We start from the raw sequence: 12748 nt of genomic DNA, 5'->3' as shown, positions 1-12748 counted from the left end.
CCATGTAAACAGCAATAAAATTTACCGTAAGTGTGGAAAGCCAGCGAATCACAGGCCGTCCAAGAGACGGATGTGGGCTGTATATCGTCGTTACAACCTTCACCTCGAAATTTAAAAACAATTTACATCGGTGTTGTCTGAAACACTTTACCGAACGTTACGAATAAGTTAACTCATTTCCTCAGTGTTTTAGCCGGGTAAGTTCAAAGTAAACACAATGGTGGCTAGTTTAAGTAGAGCGCAATGCACAGTCAATTAGTCCACCATAATATGCCGATGTTCTACTTTCTGCCAATGAAAAAAAGTGCGAACGTAACAACGCCCAGATTTTTATTTCCCCAAGTACAAAAGTCGCCCTCAAAAGATTCCTATATAACCACGCGCACAAGGCCTTAACAAAAATTTAATAACTTGATAAATAATTATTTACGCTAAATGTAAAAAATTTATCCCATTTAGCCCGAGTTCCAGCACATCTACGCTTTCAAAAGTGACAAAGCTGATAGGTCGGCGAACGCAATATAAAGGTCGAAAACAGGCACAAAATACGAGCCTGCGCACTCATAACCTTACCTCAAGCTATCTCACCCGCAATACACTGCAACGAGAGTCCTTCTAACATCCACTACTTATAGCCTAAATGAACGGAAGGGGACACGCCCATTAAAGTAAATTACATTGGTGTGTTTTTCAATTCTCTTCGTCAGCATAGGGAGATAATTAGCATCAGTTGGGAGGTAATTGGAGCAGCTCGTTGTCAGTTACCCCGTTATTGTTTGACAGGGAAAGGGAAATTTAATGGCAAGAGTACAACGAAAATTGTATTGTTTGACAGCTGAACTGTTGGGTGTGATAGGACAATTAGAATTTGTCCACGCCACTGCAAATAAGGTGTAGCACATTTTCCTTCAGTTAATATTTCCACTTTGTATGCAAAGTCCCCGCAAAGGCACTCCGACAGCCATTATTTCCATTTTGTATGCAAAGGCCGTTCAAAGGCATTTATTTCGAACATAGAAATTTGGCAACATTAGGCAAGAAAATTCCTATGCAAATCCCTAATTGGTTTCAAAGCTCCGTAGAAATGGGTTTGTTGTAAATCGTGAGATAAAATTGACCGAAAAAATATGATATAAAAGTAACATCAAAGGCTTTTGGTTTTTCTGCTTTCATTGGTAAAAGATGAACGAAATGTGAATATTTGGAACTTACAGACGAAAGTTACATTTGGTGTGAGTCGTCCAATGGTGCGCCCTTTATATCGTAACATTTAATCGAAACATTCCACATTTGCATCGACCAACACGGGGGTCGCCGGTCATTTATATTACGTAATACGCCCATAACACATTTTTTAAACTACAAAAACAGACAACGCAGCAATGTTTCATGTTCCCGCATTACGGGACAGGATCGTTCCCACTGCAAAGGTCCGATCATTAGGTTCACTGACATCCCAGCCAAGCTATATAGAAGCAGTAAAAAATATCAAAAAATACTATTTCCTTATTGCGGGTAGCATTTTCACCAAGGAAAGAGTTCACATATTGACTAAATCACAAGTGCGCACGCATGGGAAGGCGCTTGACATTAAACCACATAAAGGTGGGGACTTTTGCCAACTTCTGATGGAAGTTGTGTCCAACCGCAGAATCATGAACCGGCGTCATTTAATCCCTGCTAACGGCAGCGAGATCGAGATTAATTCAAAGTAGCTCATGGCAATTCAACTTAATTAGAAGTTAACAGATCACGACCGAGGTTTGACGAAACCCTAATCGGTCATTGTGGGGAATTGGCAATTAGTGGATAATCATGTTTTCGCAGCTATTAGCTGTGAAAGTGGGATTACTTTGAAAGTTAGTGAGCGAGTTAATGTCTGCCGCTTTTATGTTGGGGAGATATATGTTGGGAAGATATGGTTTCTGTAAGGGAACAAACGTATGTTCCTTAGGTGCAATCTTTTTGTTGAAATATTTTCACAATAACATCCACCAAACACGATATTCAACCAATTGATTGCACTCACAATCGATTCATCAACAATAACTAGTAAAAAATATATAAGATGCCGAAAACAACATTAACCACAAACGTACTATGACATCATAGAGGCATTATAACACTAAAACAATGCACTAATTCCATCACTCTCAGGACACGTGTGACGCACCAATCCCTTATTCGAACGTCACAAAAGGGTTGGTGACCGCACATTTTGTCATTATGGGCAGGTGTGGAACGCGTTATCTGCTCAGCCCATCCCACAAGCATTGAATGGCAGTTAAACGCTTAGAATGATAAGACATAGCATTAACTTAACTAGGGCTGCAATTACATTTATGTTGTCACAATGAGACGGCAAATGCCTTTATTACGTCAGTTAAAAATATGATGAATGAATGTTCACATACAAAATACTTCTAATTTTTGTATATTTAAGCAAAGTAACAAATAATGATTTATAAAATGATTCTAAATTCACAATCATATTAAAATGGAACAAATGGATTTGTATGTTATTCAATATATCAATGAAGCAACAGGCTTTTATTAGATATCAGCTGATTTTATTGAGTGGAAAATTCGATTTTGCTTACTTCCTGCAAGCACCATCAGTTTACTCGAATGGACTTTTTAGATATAATAGATTATTTGAAAAAGAAATTGATTTTTTCGGTGTGACGCATTTGGAATGAATAGCGTGGCGTTTCACAAACCACCATAACTCAAACGGTGAAGCCATTTCTGATTTTCACATAGTTTCCCAATGCCCTCCACGCGAAATGCACGGCAACGCTACGAACATAACGCGTTATATAGAATGGGATGAGGCGACCTTTTATCAACAAAACCCGCAAACGTCGTAACCTAACACAAAACGTGTAAATCACATCAAAATTTACAAACAGAAAACGATACAACTAACCACTAATTGCTAAATTAATACGCTGCCCAAACAGCGGGAAAGTTTTTAATGTAGCGATACAGCATTTAACGATCGGATATCCTCAACAAATCAAACCGATTATCGCGTCACAATCCACTTCAATTACGATCTTACAGCTCACGCTTCGCTAAAATCCGTCTGATATTACGACGTTAAATTGCTATGACAACTCAAGCGTCCTGTTCAAGTTCAAGTGGAATTGGGGGGTTACAGTTCTAATATTCGACCAATTAGCGATCGACAACACCTCAGTTACCATAGCAGCGTCACTAAAATTTAATAAGCAACACCTCAGTCTGGCTTAAAGCGAATACACTTTTTAAAAGTCAGGCGTGTGTCATTGTTTGCAATAATTGGTCTTTGTTACGTAACAGACAACAAGCCGCGTGGTATATAAGCGACGAGTTGATTCGTTTCTTCACTCGATCCATCTCAGGAACAGAACGAAAAGTGAAAACAGTAAATAAATATGTGCACTTGTTTGCTGATTAAAGAACTAAGAATTATTATGAATATATTGCACTAGTTGTTACGGTTGGTTTTCTGCATAAACTTGTATGCAAGGTTCTGTTCCAATGAAAGGGTATCATGCATGTTTAATAGGTTTATTGTTAATTTTTCAGCAAGAATGCCATGCGTTGTTAGTGAGTCGTATTATTAAACGATTTCAGATAGCTTCTAAAGTAAAATAAATTTTATTTCGCAGAAAATTTAGAACATTTTCACTATTCAAAAATCGCTAGACAAGCGACCAGGAATATTATCAACAAAAAAAACTAAACATTAAGAACATGCTGCGCATCGTTTGCTTACTCTCACTTGCAGTTGCGACTCTGGGTATTCCCCCAGTCAACAGGGACCATTCAACAGGACAACTTTTGACGCTTGGATGTTGTAAGTAGTTGCAAAATGTGGTCATAACTGACTCTAAAAAAATAAATTGAAGAGCGTTGGTATGAACCAACGTCTTTACAAATGTCAAATCTTACAGCAGAAAGTGACTTTTTCACAGCGTTCTGCAACGCATTGCACGCAATTAGATATAATGTTACGCCCGGTCGTCCTGCTTTTCTACATAAATTTGTTAATCTGTGAGCAAGTGAGATCGTGGTTTGTGCAACATTTTTATACTTTCACAGCTGATGTATGCGAGGATAAGAGAGACAGATGTCGGTGGCCAGGAATGAAAAGCTACTGCAACAGAGGAACGTTTATGTTTCAAATACGAAGTGATTGCCCACGCCTTTGCGGAAGATGTGTTCCTTGCAATTCCAACAACCTTCCTTGTTCGTTAGGTAAGTGAACTTAGTCATGTTTGCATGTGTCACGTCTTAAAAACCTACTGGAACTTCAAATAATATGCTGTCCCTACTTTATAGTATAGTATGGATAGATCGCACATACAAAACCTAAACACTAAGAACTTTAAATATGTCTGTTCCAAATGTATACACAGTTAATTTAAACACTCTTGAACGCCTGAAACAAGTTTGAACAAACCCAGAACGGTGTTTCTCCAGAGCTTTGAAAAATACTCATAGCGCAAGATGGGCTAATTTCGAACTAGGTTAACTACGCTTCATGTCGTATAATAAAAACCATTTCATTTGTTTAGATTGTGAGGACGGCAACAAGTGGTGCCCGACCATGTACAAGTACTATTGCAACCATCCGTACCACGGAATGAGCGTTAGAAAAACTTGCAAGAAGACCTGCGGAATGTGCAAGTCATGCACCCCCGACAAGGTTCCGAAATGCAAGCCTAGTAAGTGGAAATTTTCATTACAAGAACACCCTGAAACGGAGGGCATGTTTGATACAAATAGTAACAGTTTATAATAGATCAGTAAACAATTAAAGCTGATCTAAATGGTGATTTTTACGCAGCTTGCCGAGATAACTCTGGATCATGCAAATATTGGTCGAGCAAGATGAAATTTTGCGAGGGTTCAATTTACTCCAACTGGATGAAAAAGCAATGTCCGCTTAGTTGTAATGAGTGCAGAAGATGTCCCAGACCCATCATCACTACGAGAAAACCATACATCACAAGACCTGCCACAACTAAGAGACCGTACGCGACACGACCTTCAAGAACCACTCGGAAACGTAAGCAGTATTTCTGAATTCGAAAATTTAAAAGTAGAAATGGGTGGGAATGGGACACATATATCCAGTGTTGAGTATTGCCATAAGATTTGACCTTAATTTAAAAGGCCAATTTCCTTGAAAGTATTGTTGCCCTTACTTCCTTTATTGGTAAAAATCCTAGAAAATCATTTTCCAGTCGACATTCTTTTGGGTTCAGGATTGTTGGCAACCCTACATGAATACAATACTTGTGCGTTCATAAAACTGTTTGTAAAGTTTCAGAATTTAACATTTTAGCACACTGAAAAGATGCCGCTGACAAATCTTTAGATTTTAGGCAAAACATACACGCGACATATCGTTAATAGGGACGGTATGTTTGACGCATGTCAATTTGAGGGCAATAATCAGCGCACATCAACATTATTTTTATGCACAGCAAAAACGACCACGGAAGCACCACTAACGCACTGCACCCGAGGAAGAACAAACGGAGTATCAACCGCCAACCTGTGTCTGGACACGCATAACTATTACAGATGCTTGCACGGAGCCCAACCACTCAAATATGATTATTCACTAGAAAACAGCGCACAGAAGTACGCCAACAAACTTCCAACTGCACAAGTTTTGGAGGCGTCTGAGTTCGGTGAGTAAATATTAGATATATTATCGTGTTGAAGAATTTGCTTTTCAGGTGTGTTTTTCTTGTACGCGAACATATTTGCTATTTTATATAACAGCGAAGTTTTCCTTCACAAATCTATACTCCACAAAAGCATTATTATCACAAACTTATGCGGGCAAACCAATGGTAAACAAATTGTTAAAATAATCCAGAAAAACACTTTAAGAGAGTGGCAGACGATCAGGATCAGTATGTGATCTTTTATGACAATTCAACTTACATACAATTGATAGGATCATATGTTTTTGTACTGTGACAAAGCATTAACCGGTGATATTGTAGGAGTCGATCGGTCGTACAACGTTGGTGAGAACCTGGCTTGGTCATTTGTACGAAGTAAAAAACTGAGCGTTGCCGACGCTGTGACAGAGTGGTATGTCGAGTCATTCGAGCACGATTACGAAGACAGACAACACAACCAGGATTCAGGTGACAATTGAATAAGTTGTCAAGGATTTTGTGGCACTGATAATGTAAAAATAAGGGCGCTTACTTCCAAAAATTTACAAGTCTAACAAAGTTTTTGCTGCAATATTACAAAGCGTATTACCGCAAACCTTTAAACGGTTTCTTTTTAAACGTCTTCTATGTGAAATTACAAAAAAGGAAAAAATGTTTTGAATTTTGACTAATAGCCGAGTGGTGTAACTTTAATAAACGAGGACGTAATTTTTTTCAGAACGCTTCACCCAACTCGTGTGGAAAGACACGAGAGCGGTCGGGTGTGCAGTGAAGAAATACAAGGACGAAACTTACGTCGTTGCTCACTACAGAACTGGTGGAAACCATGACTTCGAATATGAAGATAATGTAAAGAAGCCAAGAAACGGTAGAGACTTTGTTTACAAATGTATAGGTTTGGTACCGAAACGATGTCACGCACGTTTCGTATTTCTACATGTTTTTATAGTTGGTAGCGGCGAGGCATAAATTACTTCAAACACACGAATAGAATTTAAAAACTAACTCGTATCAACACCACAATTCTTTTTCAAAAGCAAACTTCACAACTAAAACCTCATTACTAAACGCATTATTTTTTGCAGACACGTGCAGAGCAAACTGTCATATGGGCACGTGCCAAGCAAACGATGCCATATACCCTGATGACTGCGAATGCAGTGCTTTAGACGTGCCTATATGTTATGGCCCATGCGTCATTAAATGTGAACGGCCATACAATCACCATGACGACTGGGTGGACAGTTGCGAGGGCGCCTCCACGTGTACATGCTCCAAAGAAGAAGAATGGAAACAAGGTGTCGCCAAAGGGGCGGTGTGCAGGTAATAACGCATTGATTTAGTGGGATTTGGTTGTATTTGAAGTTATCAGTGAATATCTATTATGCGTAAGTGCCTTGTTGCAATTGTGAAATTTACAAACGATTTGTATGTGTTTTGATACCGACAATTAATGAAGATTCTTTGACAGTAGCCCGAACAAATGGGCGCATGCGTTTCTTATAGAGTTGTTTTTCATCGCCTGTTTTTTTTTCTTTTCATATTTTTGCCATCAGGTGTATTTCACCACGATGCAAGTACTTCGTTTCGCTGTGTCGCTATCGTACTTTATCCACATATAATATATTTACATTCTACAATATATCCACGTCTACTAAATGGGTATGCAAACTAAAGATGAGAGGCAGGAAAAATTGGTTGACATTTCAGGTAGAACCGTTTGGAATTACACGAAACAAAAAAATGACAACCTAAATACACAGCAGCAATCGTCAAAATAGTGTTAAAATTTGATATTTTGTTGACATAGCTGCAGACAGGGTGTGTACACGCACTGTTTCGACCTGTAAGGTCTCATCAGTGCAGCTGTTGTGTGGCACTGTGCTAGCTTTCACACTACCAGGCACACTAGTCTCCACTTTGTGGTACCTTTCGGTCAACGTCGATCTGCAGGGTACCCTATACTAGGTACCGAACAACAGAGACGACGAACCACTGTGGAGCGCACTATGGCCAAACGGAACTGCTTGGTAACCGATAGTGCAAAAGGCATAAAACACCATGTTGACATAAAAACGACAAACAGAAAACATTTGTTGGGTTTTTGTTTCTTATCCGCAATTGAATCAAGAGTGCTTGAGCGAGCTGCAGACAGGGCCACTAGTACGACTTTTTAAATGTCATCAGTGCAATGGTTTTACACTCAACCAACTAAGCTTTGAACTCTCGCTTACCTAATACACAACATGCTTCGAACAAGGTTAAGACCAAAAAAGATTTCTTTATACCGTTTCTCGGTTGTTTTACGCTAATAATGGAACCTTCTCCACAACAAGTTCTAACCTGAAAGTTTTGTACACTTTCTAGCGATTTGACACCACATTACTTGAAAAACCCTTTACATAGGCGTACGTTTTATGGGGTCGGGGCCAAAACAAAGTTAACTCAGTTTTGTAAATCTTTAGGACAAACAATATAGCCCATGCAGCTGCTGCGAAAATTCATTTGAAGGATTGTTTTTACACGCCTACATTCGTTATAGTGCCTTGGGAATGATTGTAAAAAGAACAACGAATTTTACACCAGCTACATGCGCTATAATGAGTGTCCTAACACACAAATAATCTACTTTTTAATGCTTTGCACAAAGCTTGTGCCTGTGAACCTAATGATCCTGCGCAGCGGGGCGACCACGCCTTGTAAAGAGATACCATGAAACACTTTTCACAAACAATAAAAAAATAATGACACAAAACTTGCTACAGCACAAACATGAAAAAATCAGGCACCACTGGGAATCGAACCCAGGATCTCCTGTTTACTAGACAGGCGCTGTAACCACTTAGCCATGGCGCCGCGGGACGACAGGAAGTTATTCCGCTTTGTATTTCTTAAAAACGCAAAGTTAAAGGAAACTTTTTCGTAGATAGTAGCTGTCTTTACACGTGGTCGTTCAATATTAGACCGAGCACCCTTCAGTTTGACAAAAACGCACATTCAAAGTAAAGTATACAACCTTCCAGATTATTATCACATTAAAACTAAAACATTGTTTCCAAAAAAATATGCACAATAATAGGATCGTTTAAACCAGTGCTTCCCAACCTTTTTTAGTTCACTTTTAATGCAAGTTTTAATGTGCAACCCACAATGAGATATGTATGTTAGGTAATGATAATGCAATAATTTCGTGATCTAATAGAAAAATGTAGCACTTAGAAATGCTTCGCGACCTACCTGAAATAGCTTCGCGACCCACTGGTTGGGAAGCACTGGTTTAAGCTATAGTTGCAACGACCAAGACACACACAAGAGAATATCATGTCATAAGAAACAAAAACTGCCACTGGATACTTTTATAATTAGCATATCGACAATCCAAAACGTTGTTGTACGTGCGATTGAGGTATTTTAGTTTTTGTCAACCGGTCTCGCTGGATTAATTGGTGTGGTCAGTTAATATGTATGCAATTGTCATACTCAATTTGCTTACAAATGCTTTTCAACCGAAATAACAGTTAACTTGATTCTTCATGAACCAAAATCGCCTACACCATATCTAGAGACAAATTGAATTGCAAAACTATGACGTCAGAAAAGGGAGCGGTTTGCCCTCAATTATCAAACTAGTTAGTGGTTATGGAAAGGTCACTGCATTAACTGATGCGTAAACAATAAACATACTTCAGATTCGGAAACCACTCTCCATCGGTAATGTAGTGTAATTATCAGATCACAATTATCATAATTGTTGCGCAAGTACGTAACGTTTGTTAAGTCACAACGCATCGGGCGTGGGCGTCAAGGGCAAATCGCGTTTATATAAGCGTGCGAAGGAAACAGGTGTATTAGAATTGTTTTTTCACTTGCACAAAAAGGTTTCTATCCGCATCATGCTGAGGTTTGTTTTGTGTCTGGTTTGTATCGGGATTTCAACACCCATTAAAGTCGGCAGGTTTGAGGATGACGTCGGTAAAGACGATTACAGGAATGCGAACAACGATAAAGAATGTGGTAAGCGTAGCAACAACCTTATGTTTTGCACATTTCATCATACTATATTGCACAACGGTAGTTTTGGTAATGCAAGATTCTGGAGAAACTCACCTTATCGTTACGTAGCTTAAACCGAGCGTATTTTCTAGACACAATTCCTTTTTTCTATTAGAACTGTAACTAATAACAAAGCTTAACGAATGACAATGTTGCAGATATAGTCTGTCGAAACAATGGACCCCTTTGCGACGTTGCCGGTATTGCGAGACTTTGCAATGATAGAAAACTGGGCGGAAGCATTCAAGGACATTGCCCACTGTTGTGTGGAATTTGCAAACCGTGCATTGAACATTGCAACGGTAAGTTCCAACCAAACACGACAATTTTAATCACTCAATGTACAAAGGCACGTCAGACAAACTGACTTTTTCAAGATAAGAAATTACGGTGGCTGTTGAAACATACAGACCACATATGTTAAGTAATATTTTTCTGTTGTCCCTTTTTCGTTTCTAGAGTCGTTTTCGAAATTGGACATAAGTCCATATACCTCGTTTGTAGATCCAACTTGTCAAGATTTTAGTCCATTCTGTCCAATGATGGCAACAGAAAGAAGATGTACTTCGAAGGCCAAACTCAGCAAACTTTGTCCAAATTCCTGCAAAGTTTGTACTCCATGTCCTGAAATAAAAATGCAGAAAATGAAATGCTCAGATGGTGAGTGAATGTTGCAAGGTACAAAAATTAAACAACTATATTACACCTGTGATTTGCAAGAGGGACATGAAACAATCAGCCAGGTTGTATGGATTGTTTACCCATATATATTTCCATTGTAGATTGCTTTGATTTGTCACACAAATGCACAAAGTTTGCTCCAATAGCTGGAATGTGTGGAGAAAAATCTCCTCATAAAGACTTCATGCAGAAAAACTGCAGATACAGCTGCAAACTGTGCAGAAAATGCAACCAGAGAACCCCAGGGCAAAAATCCTCATACAAAGCAAAGTTTCAACAACCAACAACGAAAACCCAAGGTCAGTCACTTGCAAGTACCTATATTTAACAGAGTAAGTATATATAGCACTTAATTTGTTATATAGTACACAAAATAAACTTCATTTGTTAAATTATCGAAAACAGCATTTACATTTTGAAATAACTGTTTACACACATTTTAGTTTGCAAGCGTGATGTTGCAACTGAAACAACTGTTGAAGCCCAGTGTTTGGAAGCACACAACTTTTTCCGATGCCTGCATGGAAGTCCCGGTTTAACTTATGACAGAGGATTAGCACACAGTGCTGAAATGTATGCATTGAACTTGGCTGCAAGTGGAAAACCTGGGGAACTCATGGTTCATTCACAACCAGGTATAAAATTTTAAATCGTTTTACATAAGCATTAAAAAGCACTAACACCATATGATAGTTCACAACAAAGATTTGAATCTACTGTAATACCCACAATTGTTGATTTTGGATGTGCTTATAGCAGTAACATTTCCTAATCATCAGGTAAAGACAGATCTGTTGGCGTTGGTGAAAACCTGGCATGGAAAATACAAGTGAACAATAGATACAATGTAAGTCAAGCTATTGCAGATTGGTATACAGAAGAAATGCAATACAACTTCAACCAGCCAGGCTTTTCAAAAAGCACCGGTAAGATAACAACTTATTCTCATGGTAACACTGTTTTGAGTAAAAAGAATATGACTACTGTTACGACTAACACTAAATAAATTTAGTATTTGTAAAGAAAACTAATTTTGTAAATGCACATGGTGAAAATGTGATGACCACAAAGCCATATTACCTTCACCTCGCAGGTCATTTTACACAACTTGCATGGAAAGACACAACTTCTGTTGGCTGTGGAATATCTAGAGTAGGACATGAAGTATATGTAGTTGCACACTATAAAAAGAAGGGAAACAGGAAAAATGAATTCACCAAAAATGTCAACAGATTAAAAAAGGGTAAATCAAGTTTATATGTGACAGATGCAATTGGCAAAGAAAACATTCTGCCATTCACAAATGATATGACCAGTGGATAAAACTTACATATTGTTTAGATTTCTGTGAGGTGAACTGTACCATGGGTTCTTGCCAAGGTCAAGATTCAAGTGTATCAAATTGCAAGTGCAACAAATCACAAGACATTACAGTTCCTAGTTGCACCAGCAGATGTGTGGCTTATTGCCCAACTCCAATAAACTTCAAAGGAACATGGATTGAAAGATGTGAAGGTGCTTCATCTTGCACCTGCAATGCAGCAACAAGCAGAATGCAGTATGCTGGGGCTCAGTGTCATTAGTTTCTTTCCACACACACACTGCAAATATATTTATATACCGATGTTTTAACTATTTTTTTCAAAATAGCTCAAAAACCTTCTTATTTTACCATATAAAGTAAATTATTTATGTGCAGATTTTTGATTATGTTGTGTGACTTTATTGTTTGTTTTGTATCTTTGTTGTTTGTGTATGTGGGCAAATCATTTTTGTGCTTGTTTAATAAAGTATGACGAACTATTTGCCTTGTTAGATGATCGCCAAAAGTTACGACTGAAGTTTTTGCAACAACTAAAAAGTGCCTTTTTAAACTTATTTAGTCAATAACATGTGATTTTGTCAATAATGGGGAGTTGTGGGACATAAAAATACAGATTCATATAGGCTGGTTTTACTGAACTGACATTACACCAAAGCCCCAAACTCACAAAATCAGTTATTAGCCACTCAAACATTTGCGGTTCTTTTGTTTTTACAAAGACAAAAAATCAGGTGATTGCTTCTTTAAATGTTTACAAAGAATGACAACATCTTAAATTTTAAAAACATTACTTCAGCCAGTTTTACGGCCACGTGGGCTACAGTTTCGCACACTACTTTTGATGAACAGTCAGTACATACCTAAAGTATACTTTTCTACATTGTACAGTTTAAAACTACCAATGCCAATGCAATTCTGTCAAAAACTACAAGAGTAACCAGTGTATAAAACTTAAAACGCATTCAACAAAATTTTCGCAGCTTTGAACTTTTAGCGGGAA

General features: G+C 38.2%; 2 protein-coding genes and 1 non-coding gene across 3 annotated transcripts; 2 read left to right on the top strand and 1 right to left on the bottom strand.

The window, feature by feature from the left end:
- The first annotated feature begins 3741 nt into the window (after positions 1 to 3741).
- LOC145909370 (uncharacterized) lies at positions 3742 to 7017 on the top strand. The gene is made up of 8 exons (XM_082996759.1): positions 3742 to 3844; positions 4090 to 4245; positions 4566 to 4715; positions 4838 to 5059; positions 5481 to 5690; positions 6012 to 6158; positions 6409 to 6558; positions 6776 to 7017. The coding sequence occupies exons 1-8, from the start codon at positions 3742 to 3744 to the stop codon at positions 7015 to 7017; spliced, it is 1380 nt and encodes a 459-aa protein (XP_082852885.1).
- A 1456-nt stretch (positions 7018 to 8473) lies between these two features.
- On the bottom strand, positions 8474 to 8546 carry Trnat-agu (transfer RNA threonine (anticodon AGU)). Its single transcript has one exon. It is a non-coding gene; the product is annotated as a tRNA-Thr (tRNA).
- A 1037-nt stretch (positions 8547 to 9583) lies between these two features.
- On the top strand, positions 9584 to 12007 carry LOC145909368 (uncharacterized). The gene is made up of 8 exons (XM_082996758.1): positions 9584 to 9704; positions 9902 to 10045; positions 10248 to 10403; positions 10526 to 10723; positions 10868 to 11059; positions 11204 to 11350; positions 11518 to 11667; positions 11766 to 12007. The coding sequence occupies exons 1-8, from the start codon at positions 9584 to 9586 to the stop codon at positions 12005 to 12007; spliced, it is 1350 nt and encodes a 449-aa protein (XP_082852884.1).
- The last annotated feature ends 741 nt before the right edge of the window (positions 12008 to 12748 follow it).

Source organism: Ascidia mentula, chromosome 7 (assembly GCF_947561715.1).
Source record: "Ascidia mentula chromosome 7, kaAscMent1.1, whole genome shotgun sequence".
NCBI classification, from domain to species: domain Eukaryota; kingdom Metazoa; phylum Chordata; class Ascidiacea; order Phlebobranchia; family Ascidiidae; genus Ascidia; species Ascidia mentula.
The sequence above is the reverse complement of the archived record's forward strand: the minus strand, read 5'-3'. Positions and strand labels throughout refer to the sequence as shown.